This window comes from Tachypleus tridentatus, chromosome 10, assembly GCF_004210375.1.
Source record: "Tachypleus tridentatus isolate NWPU-2018 chromosome 10, ASM421037v1, whole genome shotgun sequence".
In the NCBI taxonomy this organism is placed as follows: domain Eukaryota; kingdom Metazoa; phylum Arthropoda; class Merostomata; order Xiphosura; family Limulidae; genus Tachypleus; species Tachypleus tridentatus.
Window position 1 is genome coordinate 40,625,850 of NC_134834.1, and position 18,499 is coordinate 40,644,348.

The following is an 18,499-nucleotide window of genomic DNA, read 5'->3' on the forward strand; positions in this document are numbered from 1 at the left end:
ATTGCTATTATGTTAGTTGGACACTGCTGAAACATTAGTAAAATCAAAATAATAAATATATATATATATATATAGATGCACATTGTTATAAGATTTAATATTTGAGGTTCTGTGTTATAATTTGTAGTTGTTCTAGAATAGAAAAGCATAACATATCTTTTTCTTAATTTTTATACAGATTACGAGGTCAGTCAAATTGACCAAATCCAAAGAGAAATACATTAGTGAAAATAAAAGATAAAATATAAAGCTTTTTGTAAAAAAATTTGCTAATTATAGATCCCTTGAGAAATACACCACTAGTATATAAATGGATAACAGGCTAAATAGTGTGTCATTTCTGGATAGTATTTCTTTTGTGTATACACTTTGACATTGTTTTTTTCTTTCCAGTATTACTTATTAAGTATTATGTCAACTAAAGATTATGTAAGTGACCTAAACATAGTTATATTTGTAGTAAATTTATTATAAATTTGATCTAAGTGTAAAAATATCCACCTAAAATATTGGTAGTGGCAATGGTATTTTACAAATACAACTGTAACTAGCTATTCCTTCACCTTACGGTATCTATATTCAAGAGTCATGACAATATGGCTAGTTTCCACAGTGATACATTTTGCTACATTCTGTATTTGTGAAAATACTCTTCTGGTTCTCTTATTGCTGGCATCAGTGTCTAATAGGGATTTACTTTCTTGTCATGGACATGCCAGCTTGATAGCCTCCACCAAAGTATGGTTTAGGCATTGTAATGTTTGTTTACATTTTTTACTTCATTCAATGTGTATCTTAGTGTTTGTGAGAGCAGACTTGGTTCTCCCATCTGAGAGGTGTTGGCCACAGACTGTCAATAATATGTAAGTCCAAAAGAACTGTGTACCTCTCATTTTGTTACAGGCTAATGCCAGTCTCTTACTACTGTTATCTTAACAGTATCTGTAAAGACTTTATTTCTACCTTTGATATAACCTATGAATTCCACCTGTGTGCACATAAGCACAGATTTTCCTGGTTTCTGCTTCAAACTTCAGCATTAATTGAGAGTGTCTGGTTGCCAGGAGTTAATTGTTGGACCAACAGGAACCTTCTAACAAATCCAGACATCTATCTGTTTGTGCATTAAAGCAAATTACTCTGTTTACCTGTCAAAAATTAACACAGAATTGTAGCAAGTACTCTCAGAAGGTTGAATGATTACAACCTTCAACATCCACATTCTGAATACATTTGTCATGCACCAGGGAAGCCAGAATGGCTGTGACTTGATCTGATGTATATGTTTGTGTCTATGTTATAGTGAATCACTAACCCATTACCCAGCTGGCTCCACAAATACACCGACATGCTCAACCAACATGTCACTGAGTTACTTTTCCTGTGATGAGTTTAGATTGTTTGCACAGTCCTCAACCAACACTCTCAAATGTGTTTTATAGCCTTGTTCTTTCTTTTGGACATGGTGCATTGTGGATGCAACTTTAGCCTTAGTTACTTCCACTTCTTGTACTACACCAATATCTTCTAGCTATAAACTGGATATATCATCTTCCATAATTGCAAAACAACACCAGGACATCATTCTTTCTGAGATAAATAATTGTCTGAGCTAATGCTGCTTGTTTTGTGGACAGGAAACAGTTCATTTCATTCATGAATTCTAAAACCACATTTCATGTTGTGGATGTACTAGACTAGCATCTTTTTCTTAATTTTTATACAGATTATGAGGTCGGTTAAATTGACCAAACCCATAGAGAAATACATTAGTGAAAATAAAACATAAAATATAAATTTTTACCATTTAAAAATATTAGTTAAAGAAACAACTTTTAAAACTACAAGTTTGAGTGAAAATAATTCCACCATCTTTGGGAGAATAAATATTCTAATTATACACGTACATTAGGTTTACAAATAATTTTGTGTGTACTTTGTGGTTTATTTTCCATAAGATGGTGGAACTACTTCCAGTGAAACAGGTAGAGTTTTTCTCTAAACTTATGTTTTTAAACTTTATAAATACATTATTGTGTAAGTAAACAACTTTGATGTTTTATTTTATTAATTTATTTAAAATATTTTGCACAAGAACTGTATGTTTTACTTATTGATCAAATTCACCATTGACACAAGAAAAATGGCCAATAATTTCTGCAGTACATCAAACTTTAAGAATGTCTTTATAAGAACTGAGGTCAGAAATTACTACTTTCTATCTGTAAGCAACATCTCTCAGATGAAGCCACTAACATCTAGGCTATCACCACTTGCCAAAAACAAACTGTATTTCTGGTCACAGTGGTGGTCTGATTTAGAGAAATAGATTTTGGCTGCACCTAATTCAACCAGGAACTCAATCTGTTGCCCTTGTATCTTCCTAGGTACCAAGTTCCACCTAGCCTTGAAAGAGCTAAGCTGATAACCAAACTTTTCAGTGTAAACTAGCTGCTGTGCTCTCCCAGGACAGTAGTTACACATGACTTGAACTTTGTTTGTATCAACGAGCTGTAGCAGCAACATATGCTGCTTACTATTAGATACCATGGACCTGTTGATGTCTCATTCCATACCAATAGCCATTACCTACTCTGCTGCTTGGAAAAGTATGGATGTCACTGACTCTCCAGCATCTGCTGAACCATCTTTTGGAATCAGTGGCTTGCTAATTTTGGTACTTCTCCTCCAAGTACAGGCAAATCAGTCACCAGTAACTTCACATATCACATGAGAAGCAAGTTCTTCATTCATCCAAGCATAGGCTGTAGTGCATATACTATGGCCAGATCTACATAACCCTGCCCATTCACTGCAAACGAGTGTGGTTGCATCACAGTTCTTTAATATTTGGATGATTGGTTAACCCTTGTCATGCCAGGCACCTTAGTAGGAAGGTACTACTGAGGTATAACCATAGCAACTGCCACTTTAGGTTTCTTCCTCTCCTACAACCTGCTTGAAATTACCACTTTATAGTTGATCACATTATAAATTATTAAGATGAGTAAATGGTAATCACAAAACTGGTGATTCATTTTTCCTGCCAAGAAATCTCCCAATGAACTTGTTTACCAAATTGTCTTCATTATCTGCTGAAACAATCAGATAAAACTTTTCTTCATAAACTGTGTGAATTATCTAAGTAAGTGGCCAGACTCTTGGTGGGTTCTCTTCCATATTATCAAAACTTCAGAGTAGTCTTCTAGTTTTCCTTCATCCAAATCATAGATGGGTATACAAAGCTAGACTGTCTGAGCTCAGGATCAGATGTTGAACTGCTTTGCCTTAGAACAGCTATTCCAAGAAGTTACCTGCTTAAAACATTTAAAAAATGGCCTATCTCTTTCTTTAATACACCTGTAGCACTATATGGTTGGAATGACTCTAAATTCAAATTCAAATTTCTGCTTATTTGGAATAATAATATATAACACAATAAATTGGAAACTCATCCAAAATAAATTATAATACATAACATGTAAAAAATAGTTAGATATTCTATAAACAGATTGTTCTTTATATCCAGTTTGAGAATGAAATGATTACAAAGTTGGACATGCTTGTTGGAGGAGGAAGAGGAGATGAACAGTACAAACAACTTTTTTTTGAACTGTAAGTAACAAATTCTTTGTTTTTGTTTTGACTGTTTATTACCACAGTTTGATAATTAATAATACTGTTTTCTGCAAACTGATGAAGAGCATTTTGAAAACAATTTTTATGTGAAAAATTCAGGGGTATTTAAAGGAATTAAAGATTCATACTCCAAAGCTATAAAATATGTATATATTTCAGTAATAAAAACAAAGTACCATCAGATTATTGTGAACATTCAAAATCAAAATAAACTTTATAAAACAAATACACAATGCAAATTTTTAGTATAGAAAATATCTTGAAATGTATCTCAGAACAGCTGGTGTGGGGATTTACACTTTTATTGATAAGCAGAGAACATTTTGACCTTCCTAGGTCATCTTCACATTAACACAGAGAATTTGCAAGTGATTGTTGCAGGACAAGTCTTAGGGACAAGAATATAAACAAATACGGGATTGTAGGGGGTGTTGCAGTTGTGTATAAAACAAATACACAATGCAAATTTTTAGTATAGAAAATATCTTGAAATGTATCTCAGAACAGCTGGTGTGGGGATTTACACTTTTATTGATAAGCAGAGAACATTTTGACCTTCTTAGGTCATCTTCACATTAACACAGAGAATTTGCAAGTGATTGTTGCAGGACAAATCTTAGGGACAAGAATATAAACAAATATGGGATTGTAGGGGGTGTTGCAGTTGGATGTTAGGTTATTAATTGGTATAAACACAGCCGTAAAACTATACATGCTTACCAGATAAAATTAACAATGAAATCGACAAAATGAAACAAAACTTCATCAACATCTGCAAAAAACATGGAAAAAAATTATATGCACACACCTTGACCAACAACAAACAAACAACAATAAATCCCAAGATACAACAAACTACAAAACTTTATACTGCTGCATATCTTATGTTCCCAACATCAGCGAAAAAATAAACACCATTTCAAAAAAAAACTTATAACAAAATGCAACATTCCAGTAAACACCAAATTTATTCAGAAACCAGGTACAAAACTGAAGTCCATAGTATGTAAAAACTACATTGACAAACACAACATCAACATAATTTACAAAACACAATGCAACAACTGCCACGACTTCTGTATTGGAGAAACAAGCAGAAAAATGGAAACTAGATTCAAAGAACACAAAAAAACACCTTCACACATTTTTGAACACTGCAAATCAAATAAACACAACATAGTCATAGAAAACTTCCAGATACTAAGTAGGGAAACAAATATTAAAAAAAAACAACAGAAAATTAAAGAAACCCTACGTATACAGCAACTAAAACCAAAATTAAATTGATATAAAAGAACATCTTTATACCTACACTAATTAATAACCTAACATCCAACTGCAATGCCACCTACAATTCTGTACTCGTTTATACTTGTCACTAAGATGTGTCTGACAACAGTCACTTATAAAGTCTCTTTGTTAACCTAAAGATGACCTAGGAGGGTTGAAATGTTGTTCTCTCTGTATCAATAAAAGTGTTAATACCCATACCAGCCATTCTGAGATACATTTTTATTTCAAGTGGGTTTCTTGTCATCTTGAAAAGAAATGTTTCTTGAGACAAATTTCCACCATGATGCATGGTTATGCTTATCATTGAGCTGATGATCTCTTATACTTGTCTCATTGCTCTTTAATAATATTTGTGTTGATAAAAACATAACATATATTAAACATGCAGAGATAAAACAATAACAGTTTGTGTTAGATGTGCTTCAAATGTATCATACTTGTCTTTCAGAATTGGTGGGCTCTGTGAGAACCATTCAACAATGAATGAACAAGGTATCAAGTTTGTGAAGACAGTTGTAAGGCTGATGAAAAGACTGTTAGAGTACAGAGATGTCATAAGTGATGAGAACAAAGAAAACAGAATGATCTGTATTCTCAATCTTTTGGTAACCTAATATTTCTCAAATATTTCCATTGTTCAACTAATATAATAGTAATCTGTAAGCACATTTCATGTAAATAACCTTATATTTGTTAGGCAGTGAAGTCCTCAAAACCAGACAAACAGCTCACTAACAAACAAATAAGAGAAGAAAAAAAAAATCTTTGTTTTTCAGGACAAAAGGAGATAATACTTATTTTAATATGATGCTGTTATTGAATTTGAACTAGAAAAATGAACCACAGTTGTCTATTCTATTATATCAATAAAAAAAAGTATTTACTGTCCTCTACCCACCATTCATATTAACATGAATCTATAGATTTAAACACACAGGAAAAGGCAAAGAAAAAAATAAGATAAAATGGATGTTGTGAAACCATTTAAATGTGTATTATATATGAATGATGTCACATTAAAAAACAAATTCATTAATGCAAGTGCTTTCAGGAAGTGGGCTTATAATCATCAAGGTAAATAAATGATGTCTCTAACATTTTCAAACTAATTTTTCTTCCAGCTTTTCCTATTTTTATCTCCAGAATAAAATTATATATTTTTAGGGGTAGTCAAATGTATTTTGAGTTCATGGTTATATTACAAAACATGTCATATACAGTATATTATTTTCGATCATTAAAATGTTTTGATAAATTATTCCCATTGATTTACACTAATTTATTTTTTTCTGTGCTATTGGTTTTTTAGGAATGTTACTTATTAGTATTAAAATAATAACTATGTTTAATGCTGTTATTTTTTAATTATAATGTTTACGTGTTTCATGTGTTTGTGGTATTATTCTTCATTTGGTTTGCTTTTTAACATTCTGTTTATTTTATTGGAATTTCCTTGATATCTCACATATATTTACATATTGAGTTGTATTTGTTTTGATTTTTGTCCCTTAGGAGTTCTACAATGAAATCAACCGCAAAGAGATGTATATACGTTATTTATACAAGTTGTGTAATCAACACCTGGAGTGTGAAAATTATATTGAAGCAGCATTTACTTTAAAATTACATGCTGAGTTGTTAAACTGGTATGATGAGCCACTGCCTCATATTCTAAGAAATGAAGAATACCCTTTCTGTGAGACCCATCGAGAGCTAAAAGAACGGCTTTATTGTGATATTATAAACTATTTTGATAAAGGAAAGCTCTGGGAGGCAGGTTTAACACTTTGCAAGGAGTTGGCCCAGCAGTACGAGAATGAAATGTTTGATTACAACCAACTTAGTGATCTTTTGAAGCAAATGGCTACATTTTATGATAATATTATGAAACAGGTTCGGCCTGAGCCAGAATATTTTCGTGTAGCCTACTTTGGACGAGGTTTTCCTGCATTTCTACAAAACAAAGTTTTTGTGTACCGTGGAAAAGAATATGAACGATTGTCTGACTTCAGCAATCGATTATTGAATCAGTTTCCAAATGCACAAATAATGAATAAACTGGATTCTCCAGGAGAAGAAATATCAGAATCTACACTGCAGTACTTGCAGATCAACAAAATTGACCCTGTAATGCATGAACAGGATCGATTTCATGGAAAACTTGTCCATGACCAAATCTTGAAGTACTACAAGGTGAATGAGGTGCAAAAATTTACCTATTCTCGACCTGTTCGGAGAGGAGAGAAGGATTCTGATAACGAATTTGCCACTATGTGGCTAAAAAGAACTTATTTATTAACATCTTACCCTTTACCAGGTATTCTTTGCTGGTTTCCAGTTACTAACTCTGAAGATATGGAGATCAGTCCATTAGAAAATGCAATTGAGACCATGGAAACCACCAACCGTCGAATTAGGGATATGATTGTCCAGCACCATGCTGATTCAGCTCTCCCTATTAACCCTCTTAGCATGTTGTTAAATGGAGTAGTTGATGCAGCTGTTATGGGTGGAATTGTTAACTATGAAAAGGTAAGTTAAGTCATTTGTGTTCTAAAATCAAGCATTAGTTACAAGTATTTGTGGTTTCACTAATAATATTATATTAGTGAGAGGCCTATTTATACTTTGGTTTTTAGTTTATAGATTTACACCTGAAGTCTCTCTGTTATAGTGTAATCTAACAATATCTACCATAAATCAAAATAATAATTTTTCTCCACATGTAACTAGAGTTGAAAGAATTAGTGAACCATGAAAATAAAGTACTGTTAATATAGAAACGTTTACTTCAGTGGTTGGGTTGGTTATGTTTTTGTTTAAATCTTATCCATTGGCTGCTGACTTATAATACAAGGTCTGTTTTATTTCCATATGTGGGTGGATTCTTTAATGTTTATGGTTCCCTGAGTTTTGTGTCTTAATTCATACAGCTATAGCTATTTTAGTCAATGTGATATAAATTTACAAACATCCAAATTTACCCCAAGAAAATTATAATTTTTGACAAATTGTTTGTAGTTTTTAATATTCCAGGTTTGAATGCTTTGTGAGTTTCTGTTCTTTTATTCTTAATTAGTTTCTGTAATGTGTGAAAGTGGTTCTCTTTTTCCAAACTAACAGAAAGTCCTGTCTTTAGCAACTGTAGGTATGATGATTGAATTGTCTTTTCTTAGGTACTATGTACTATTTTGTCTTAAAAAGTTATTCTTTCTTGAGTGGTAAAAATTTTCATTATGAAGAAATTCATAGTGTTCTTATTAGTTCACTTTATATGCATAAATGCACAAGTTTTAACATCAGGGATGAAGAAAATTACTTTATAATGCATTCTGGTTATATAGACTAAATTACCTTGATATTGCACTTTTAAAGCTGTTGACTGTAATATACTTTTCAATAAAAGTAAGATCATTTTTCTACATCTTGGTTTGATTTGACAAAACTAACATCCATTCTGTTTCCTGTGATGTTTTGGACAAAATGTTCTGTCCCATTTTATGGACCTGTGACTTGAATGAGCACCATCTGTCTTCAAAATTATATACTAGCTGATGAAGAGAACTATATGGTGGGAAAAGCAAGGTGCACATCATGAGAAAAACAATGTAGTGGAGAAAATGTTCAGATGTTACTACAGTTAATAAGTAATGAATGATAAAAAAGTAAAAAATATAATCCTTTTTTGCTTTGTATTAGAATATAAGGAATCTCCCTTTTTCTTCCATGTACATATAAGGGAACCCAATTTTTAACAAGTGGCTAGCTTCCAAAGACTCAAAATATTCATGAGCTTGATTAAGCATTGGATCATAGTGATTTTTGAGAAGTTTTAGAAACCATTTGTAATGGCAGTTGTAATATATATTAAAAGAAGAGTAGAAGTAACAGCAAAATTATCAAAGCATAAGAACAGCAGCATGGTTTCTTTTTTGATTATGTATTTGATCTGATGTTAGTCACATCATCAATCATGTTGATTATCATTTGTATCTCAGAACAGCTGGTATTAGTAAAAGTGTTAATACCCATACCAGCCATTCTGAGATGCTTGATTATCAATTGATGTGTATTTTTAGTAACATTGTTAACCAATATGAGAGTTAAACTTTTTCAGCTTTGGTTCTCTTTGGCATAGGTTAGGGTTCTTGTAAAATGTTGGTTACTAAATATCTTTGCATTTTGCATTCATATGAGCAATCATTAATATCTACCTTGAGTTATTCCATAGACTTGAGAAGCTGTATGCATATTTTGTAATAGAAAGTATTTAAGAACTGAAGCTTCTAGGGAAATTGAAACATCATCAACAACTTTTGAGGAAGGTAGCATGGATGTAGAATGTAGAAAGTTTTAAGTGGTTGTCTAGTATTATTCAAATGAGTGTTTTTCTGTCAGAGTTCTTGTATACATTTTCATACAAATTATACATAGTAAATACCTGTACTATATTATCTAAAGTATATCATGCTCAAATTAAAAAACAGATTGCTGAAGTATGTAAAAAGTAATCATTTCCTTCATGTGAATCCAAATTACAGTTACTGCAACTTTACATGTTTCTAGTAAAAAGCTCTGTTTTTGTTTTCAATATGTTTGTTTTCATAGGCATTTTTCATTGATGAATATTTGGAGAAAAACCCAACTAGAAGAGGTAAAGAAGGAATACAGAAATTGAAAGACTTAATAGCTTGTCAGGTAATCCTTTATATAATATTGTGTAAATTTTGTTTAACCTGTTCAGTGCCGTAGACGAGATAACTTGTCCAAGCCGATTGGTAACACAGTGCCACGGACGAGTTGATTCGTTCTCAATAATACCTAACTTGAACGCTAGATGTCAGCACCATACATGCATTTGACCTACTTACAAATTGTTTCACTTTCGATCCAAAATGGCGTCACGAAAAAATTACAAAATGAAGAAGCATTAGTGTTGTATTGTAGCAGCTGAAATACTTGGCAGTCAACAGGTTAAAGAATAACATTATGAACAACTTTACATGTTAAAGTAACCACATAAGAGTCAGCACACTTTAGAGTAAAAAAGTCCAGTGTATCTCTTCTGCCTCAGTGTTAGTATGTGTGTTGTAAAACTTTTTTCCTTTCAGTTATAGTTTGTAAACTTTGTAGAAATGTACACAACAAGAAAGACATTCAAGAACCTGTTGTATTAGACTGCATAAACTATGATACTGCCTGTCATTATGTGTGCACAATACCGTAATTTTGCATTTTGGAACACTGTAAGCAAGTATGACATATGAAGCTCTATCTTGGTTTAATTTGATTGAAATAGATTTGTAAAAAACAACTAATGTTGTTTCTTAATTACCCATGGATTTGGCTACTTTTCATTTAATGATGTATACGTACTTCATTCACCAGTATACTCTCACAGTGTACTTTCATTACTCCTTCTTTACATGCACATAAATTTGGTAAATATCACACATCTGCACATTACACTCTTCATGTACTCTGGTTAATATACTCTTCAAAAAAAGAAACGCAAAAGGGATATTTTTTTTTATTTTAAAGAGAAATATATGTAATAATGATACAAGCTCAGAGTATGTGATGTTACACGTGTTAAGGCACTGATTGTCAGACCAAAATGACAATAAAAGTTGTGCACTTTGAAAACAGAGGAAAACAACGGATTTTTCGCCAAAACGCATTCGTGTCCAATAAATTTGTTTGAGAGATCTGCATGTTCTGCAAGTGCAACATGTGCAAAATCCCTATAAAAGTGACGGGTTCTCGGTTTCCATAGCTCAGTGTTAAGTCACCGACACGCAATACAGTTACGCCAAGACTGACTGAAGTACAACGCAACAACGCCATTGGTAGCTTGGAAGCAGGCAAATCACAATCAGATGTTGCTAGAGCTGTGAATGTCCACCCAAGCACCATCACAAGGCTATGGAATCGTCACCAACAACATGAATCAACTTGTGACCATCCACGATCTGGCAGACCTCGTGTGACTACGCCCGCACAAGATTGTTACATCCGGTTACGTCACCTTCGGGATAGGACCACCACTGCGACGTCTACTGCCTCAACCATACCAGGGCTGCGTAGGATTTCTGATCAGACCGTACGCAACCATCGACGAGATTCTTAGGCCCCATGTGCAACCCATCATGGTGAACGTCAACGACGTTTCTCAACATGACAATGCCTGTCCTCACACAGCCCGACTGTCTTCTTGAGACACCACAACATCAACGTTCTTCCCTGGCCCTCCAGATCACCAGATTTAAACCCCATCGAAGATCTTTGGGACGAGCTGGACCGACGTCTGGGATGGCGACAACCTCAACCGCAGATTCTACTTCAGCTTGCAGCAGCTTTACAGGCTGAGTGGACATCCATTCCACAGGATGTGATTCGTCATCTCATCGCTTCCATGGGCAGGAGATGCCAAGCAGTTATTGATGCTCACGGGGGGCATACTCGTTATTGACGTTGAGTGACGTTAAACTTCAACTAGTGAGCGTGGACTTCGCCATGCAGACATTGGATGTTCAGCAGTGAATGTGCGAAGTTTCGCACATGTCATACAGAACTACCAGGAATAAACTTGTTAACAATTTGTCTCATATTTTGCCTTTTGCATTTCTTTTTTTGAAGAGTATATTTTTTAGGTACACTCAACTTAAAATACATCACACATTTATCAGAACATTATTTTTCTCCATGTACTTTCAGATTTAGCATTTATCCCACATTTATCAGTATATTATTTTTCCTTTATATATTCTCAGGTTTAATATATATCACAAATCTATAAATTTCTATTTTTCTGTATACTTACAGTATTTTTTATATACAGTAATATTTGGCAAATGTAACTCATTCACCTGTAAATTACTCTATTTAGGCTAATTTCATAGTGTTCACATTTTTCCATATTAAATGCCAAAAAAGTTTATTTTATTTTCCCTTTTCTTATTTTCATCTTTAGAAACTAATCAAATAAGTGGTTGAGTGTAACATAGCAAATAGCATATTTTTTCTTTATGTTCTTTGGCCTTAAGATTTTGGCCAGCAGTGTATATCACATTCATCACACATTACTTTTTCTCATGTACTCTCAGATTTTGCAGATATAAAACTGATTCATCACTTAATTATTTTTGTTTGTTTGTACTTGCTCTTATACTTTAGGAATATATCTTCATCAGCACAAAGTTCTTTCTTTTGATACTCATTTAGGTTAGACAGGTCTACCAGTCATCAGTACATTGATTACTGATGAATCAGGCATTGACACCATGTATTACTACCTGGCTCACCTGCTCTTCATATACCTCCTGTTGTTGATGAATACCACCCATTCATCTCTGCATTACTTCTTCCTTATCCGTTTAATACCCAGTTTGTTTTTCTATACATAATACATTAATCAGAATATTTCCTTCATATTCCAGCTTCTTTTGTTTCTTGATTGTTACATTTCTCATTGTTTTGTGATTTTTTTTAGATTCCATTGTTAGAAGCTGGTATAGCACTTCATGGACAAAAAGCCCCTGAAAGTTTACAACCATTTCATGACCATATGGAGGAGGCTTTCAACAATTTACGGAAACACGTTGAAGAAAAATATGGAAAACGGGTAAGCCAGTTTGGTGAATTTGTGCTGGAGTGTAATACAATCAGTAGCAAGCTTTACAAACTTTGATATACACAGTTTTGTGTTTTTAGTATATCTTTAAAGCCTTTACTGTTTTATTAATAATTTACTCCTGTGTAATTTTCCATAAAGAGATAAAAATTACATTAACCACATGTTTCTATAGGGCTATTTAATCAGCAAAATTTGCAATATTTTATCTGAGGTATTTTTGATACAAAAACTCCAATTTTCAAAAAATAAAGATGTGTTGAAACACATGATTGCTTATATCCCTATTTGTTTTTTATAGTCGTCACCAACAGAACTACATGAGAGGATAGCTGTTACTATGAGACGCAAGAAACCATCAGTTTCTCAGGTCCCTTCTAACAGTAATCGTTCATCAGATGTCAGTCTTAATTCTTCTGAACCGTTAGTAATTTCTGTTTTGATACTTTATCTCTACACTTTATTAGGTGTGAGCGTATGATGTTTCAATCCAAAAATGTTATTTTTACTGTCAGTTTTTAATGTTGGTTCTCACTTGTTTGGAAAAGTTCAAAAGCATATTTTGATGGATTTTTGAAAGTTTCCTGTGTAATTCTTAGTGTAAGTAATTAACAGATTTAGAATGTATTTAGTCACCATTAGCCAGAGTTTTATTTAAAAAATTCTACCCTTTACTCTGTTAACAGGTAATTTTTCTTTTGTCATTGGCTTACTTGAAATATATTCCCCTCAGTGGACCCAGCAGATAGCCCAATGCAGCTTTTGCTATAAGAAAACACACACACACACATACTAAAAATATATTTTTCTTTTCTCATTGGCTTACTAAAAATATAATTTTGATTCAATCCATGCTCAGTCATTTCCATAGAGTGAAATTCTCAAATAATGTTATGAATCCAATGAATAATTTTGGGAAAGATAATTATAATTCATGTTTACTTCAATACCTTCAACTTGTCATGAAGTCATTTGGATGTAAGGGTTAGTGCATTATTGATATGATAATCTTCCATTTTAGTTCAGAAAGTAAGTTGTATGTGTGAACAACCTATGGTAATTTTTATTTTAAAGATGGAATAATTGATTCTACATAAAATGTAAAATAATCTAAAGCGTAAATAATTAGCAAAATGAAAACAACAGACATAAAATATTTATGCTCTGCTGCAGGGTTCAGAGATTCTCTTGTGATTCACAGAGGTATAAATGTACTGACCAAGTTCCTCTATTATTCCTATTTACTTCTTTAGCTACTCCCAATGGGATTATGTACCACAAGCACTTTTAAAATACCTGTTTTGATGTCTGAGCATGTGTGCCATGTTTGATCCCAATAGCTTGTGATTCAAGTGCTAATATAGCTCAAACATGAAGAAGGCAGGAACATAAAATCTGATGTTCAACTCAGATTCAGAGATACTTAAAATCTACCACACTTATTTTTGCTCATATTGGTTCCCCCTTAAAAGGAGGCTATGCCATATAAATAAGGACACCCCAAGGACACGTACATACATATGTATGTATGTGTGTGTGTGTGTCTGAAATTCCTTTCTTTTTCTTCTAAGAATTAAAAACGTAATAATTATGTAGATTGAAAGCCTGGATTTTGTGTGAAGTGGAAGGAACAACAGCTTTAAGCAAGATTCAGAGAAGCATTATTATGTTAGTATGAATAAACTTTACATAATGATTCACTAGCTGTTTTTATTGTTCTTCTGTTTTTTAAGAATTTAATTTTGTTAATTTTTTTCTTCCTTAACCATAGAAGCAGAAAGACTCTGTCATCAATTAGGTATGTATTGTTTCTTTTCTTTATGACTTAATATTTAAAAAACCTAATATAAATTACCAAGCAGTAGAGATATTTATTTATAAGCAGTTTTACTTCTACTTCTGAGGAGAACTGAACATATCACCAGGCTGTGTATCAATTTGAGAAAAATGTACATATTTTGGCTGAAAAGTTATAAAAATTTTTGAAACATAATTACCAAAATAGCATGCATGAGTTTGGAAGTGAAATACTATTTAACTGCTTAAAAATGATAAACATATTTTTTTTCATTCATACTGAAGTAAAAGAAATTTTATGAATATTTTTAAAAAAACATGCCTATCTTATATATAAGAAATGTAATTAAGTCTTTCTATTATTAGTCTATGAATGAGTCTTTAATTAAAAACTTGTTTAGCATTTCAGTACAGATTTCTGTATTTAATTGCATGTTCTAGAGGAACAGAATGTGTCTGACCATAAACACCATCACTTTAATCCTTAGGCTGTCACAGGCTGTGTGATGGACGAGTACATGGAGGGATGGCACTGTTGATTGATCAGCATGTGCCCATCCTGTCTTTGTCACTCAGCACACCCTTGGAGGCCTTAGCCATCCGTGTTTCCTTGGGTCATACCATCACTGTTTGTTCTCTATACTTGTCACCTGGAGAGACCTATGATCAATCAGACCTTGATGCTCTCATTGAACAGTTGCCGACTCCCTTTCTAATCCTGGGGAACTTTAATGGACATCATCCCTTCTGGGGAAGTGCTGTTATTGATAGGAGGGGTCGCTTTGTGTTGCAGCAGTTACTGATTGTATTGTACAAGCAGCTGCTCAATGTATTCCTAAAACCTCAACACATTTTCCACTATATCTTTGTCCGTGGTGGAATCTTGCCTGCCACATGGCACGTAAAGCTCAAAAACGGGCTTGGGATACTTTCTGTAGATATCCCACACTGTCAAATTGCAATGCTTTCCAGCAGGCCCGTGCACATGCCGTGGGTAAGACATCAAAGCCAGAAGGAATCTTGGATTAAGTTCACAACTGGCATATCTTCTACCACCAGTTCCAAAGTCATATGGGACAGGGTTTGAAAGGTCAGTGGGCACTACAATTCTGTCCCCCTCTTGATCTTATTCTGTGATGGCCAAGAGGTAGCTGATATCTGGAGCATTGCCAATACTCTAGGTGAAAGCTTTTGCCAGGTATCTAGCACTTCTGCTTGTTCCTCGACCATCAAGAATCGGGCAGAGCATTCACCTCTTTCCTTTTGAACTGACTTTCTCTGTGACTATAATCGTCCCTTTACACTGGTGGAACTGAAACTGGCCATTCATTGGTCTGGTAATACATCTGTTGGACCAGATAATGCACATTATGACATGCTGGCAAGAGAATGTTTTTCCTAATGCCAGGCTATTATCTTACCTTTCTCTAAGGCTGGGAAAGATCCCAAGATTCCTTCAAACTACCGTCCAATTGCTTTGACGAACTGTATCTGTAAGACCTTAGAGAGGATGCTTAATGCTCGTCTAGTTTGGTTCCTCGAATCAAACAACCTCATCTCACCCACCCAATGTGGGTTCCAACGATAGCACTCCACCATGGACCACCTGATTCGACTTGAAACGTCAATCAGAGAAGCCTTTCTTAATCGACAATATCTGGTATCAATATTCTTTGACATTGGGAAGGCTTATAACACAACATGGAGGTATGGCATTTTGCGAGACCTCCATACATATTGGTTACATGATCATTTACCCATTTTTATTAAAATGTTTTTAATGGACAGGAGATTCCAAGTACATGTGGGTTTGACACTTTCCCGTTCTTTTTTATAGGAACTTGGAGTCCCTCAGGGCTGTGTTTTGAGTCTCACACTTTTCAATATAAAGATTAATGCCGTCATGGAACAACTCCCACTCACTGTTTCAAACAGGCTCTATGTCGACGACTTTCACATTTCATGTCGGTCGTCGAACATCAGGTATATTGAACGGCAACTACAAACTGCCCTCGATCGTATACTGAATTGGAATATAGCAGACGGCTTTAATTTCTCTCTCTCTAAAACCGTTTGCATGCACTTTTGCTGCCAAGGGGGTATTCACCCTGATCCTTAACTCTGTATCAGTGAAGTTTTGCTGCCTGTGGTACCTGAGATGAAGTTCTAGGAGCTTATCTTTAACAATAAGCTGACCTTTATACAACACATTAAGCAGCTATGGGTCAAATGTACAAGAGCATTGAACATCCTTTATGTCCTCTTTACCACCAGTTAAGGAGCAGATCGATGTTCTATGTTAAAGATATATCGTACTCTTATTCAATCGAAACTCAACTATGGATCACTGGCCTATGGCTCTGCCAGACTCTTGGCCTTAAAGATACTGGACCTCATTCATCATTAAGGACTTCAGCCTTGCACTGGGGCTTTCCACACCTCCCCAGTTCAGAGCTTATACATAGAGTCTCATCAACCTTTTTTGCATAGCCGTCTGCAACTGTCTTTACTGTATTCTTCGAAACTTCATTCCTTACCAAAGCATCCCATCTAGGGTTGTGATTTCCTTCCTTGGTGGGCCATACTTTTTCAGAACAGACGATCTGCCATTGCTCCTTTGGGTCTTCACATCCAGGTGCAGTTGGATGATTTAGGTCTGTCCTTGGATAGCATTGCTGTATCCACTGGTCAGCTCATCCCACCATGTCTTATTACATTCCCCATATGTGACCTTTCCTTAAGTCATCTGAAAAGAGCAGATACTCCCAATTGGAAGTACCGTCTTTTATTCACTAAACATCTTTCGAACAATCTTTACATTCCAATTTATACAGATGGTTCCAAATCAGGTGACTCTGTGGGCTCTGCCATGGTTTGTTGTGGTTTGGTAGTTGCATGCAGAACCCTCTCTGCAGTTTCTGTGTTCACTGCTGAACTGTATGCCGTTTCTCTTGCCCTGGATCATATTGAAGCTAAGCAGTACTCCAACTGCATTATTTATACTGACTCGCTTAGTTCTCTACTGGTTCTGGAATCGCTTCACATGGGTTCACACCCTGTTCTCTCTGATATTCAAAACCGACTGGCCCGTTTCTCATTAACATCTACTTCTATCCAGTTTTTCTGGATACCAGTCCACGTTGGTATTTGCAAGAATGAGCTTGCAGACACAGCAGCTAAATCTATCTGCTCTGGCACTATCACTGCAGTGCCTATTCCATACATGGTCTATGATCCTGTATTCAAAGCTCGGCTCCATGCCAGCTAGCACTTGACTTGGAGTGAGCAACGTGAAAACGAGCTTTTCCAAATAAAACCCTCTATTGAACTTTGGCTGTCTTGCTTCCATAAGGATTGGAAGGAGGAAGTTGTTCTAACTAGACTACTCATTGGTCACAGTTTTTTAACTCATCGTTTTCTTTTATCCAAAACTGATGCACCAGTTTGTATTCTATCTAACACTCAAATCACTATATGCCACATTTTACTTTCTTGTCATTGTTATGATTCTCAACAATGGCACCATTTTAAACATGTTCTGTCCCATGGTTTGTCCATAACATTAGACAGTGTTATTGGTGATGGTGACACTGTCCACCTTGATAAAGATGTTAGTTTTTTAAAGGCCATTAATCTTTTTAATGTCATTTAAGTGTTTTATATTTTTTCATCAAACCTTTTTTATTGTGGTTCCCTTTTAAGAAACACAATCTCTCTAGTTTGATCTGAAATTAGAAAATGGCCGTAACATTAAATAACTCAACACCAGGACTGGAAAGGCCAACTTCAGGTGACTAACGCTGCTGTTTGAAAATGGCCATAACATTAAATAACTCGACACTAGGACTGGAAAGGCCAACTTCAGGTGACTAGCGCTACTGTTTGAACTGTTCATTTAAACTATCCATTAGTCATCCTGGCAAGTTATTATTACAATTTTGCTGCATGTCTTTTAAAAGTTTTATTACTTTACTTTTTGATAATGGCCATAATGACACACAATTTAGGACAAGAAAGGCCAACTTCTGGTGACTGACGGTGGTTCTTGTTCTTACCTCTTAGTCTTCCTGACAGGTTATGATAATTACCATTATGCTACAGAAAGTCATTTACAACTTACCTGTTAGTCTTCCTGGC

At 34.5% G+C, this 18,499-nt stretch overlaps 1 protein-coding gene across 5 annotated transcripts in view; it reads left to right on the forward strand.

The window, feature by feature from the left end:
- The window catches only part of mbc (dedicator of cytokinesis protein myoblast city), a 239,710-nt gene that overhangs the window by 186,798 nt on the left and 34,413 nt on the right, over positions 1-18,499 (forward strand). For all 5 annotated transcript variants that reach the window (XM_076460973.1, XM_076460974.1, XM_076460977.1 and 2 more), the window contains 7 exons: positions 3,530-3,615; positions 5,381-5,537; positions 6,445-7,464; positions 9,541-9,630; positions 12,425-12,556; positions 12,867-12,988; positions 14,337-14,363. In XM_076460973.1, coding sequence (XP_076317088.1) covers positions 3,530-3,615; positions 5,381-5,537; positions 6,445-7,464; positions 9,541-9,630; positions 12,425-12,556; positions 12,867-12,988; positions 14,337-14,363 — 1,634 coding nt within the window. The remainder of the gene's footprint in view (positions 1-3,529; positions 3,616-5,380; positions 5,538-6,444; positions 7,465-9,540; positions 9,631-12,424; positions 12,557-12,866; positions 12,989-14,336; positions 14,364-18,499) is intronic.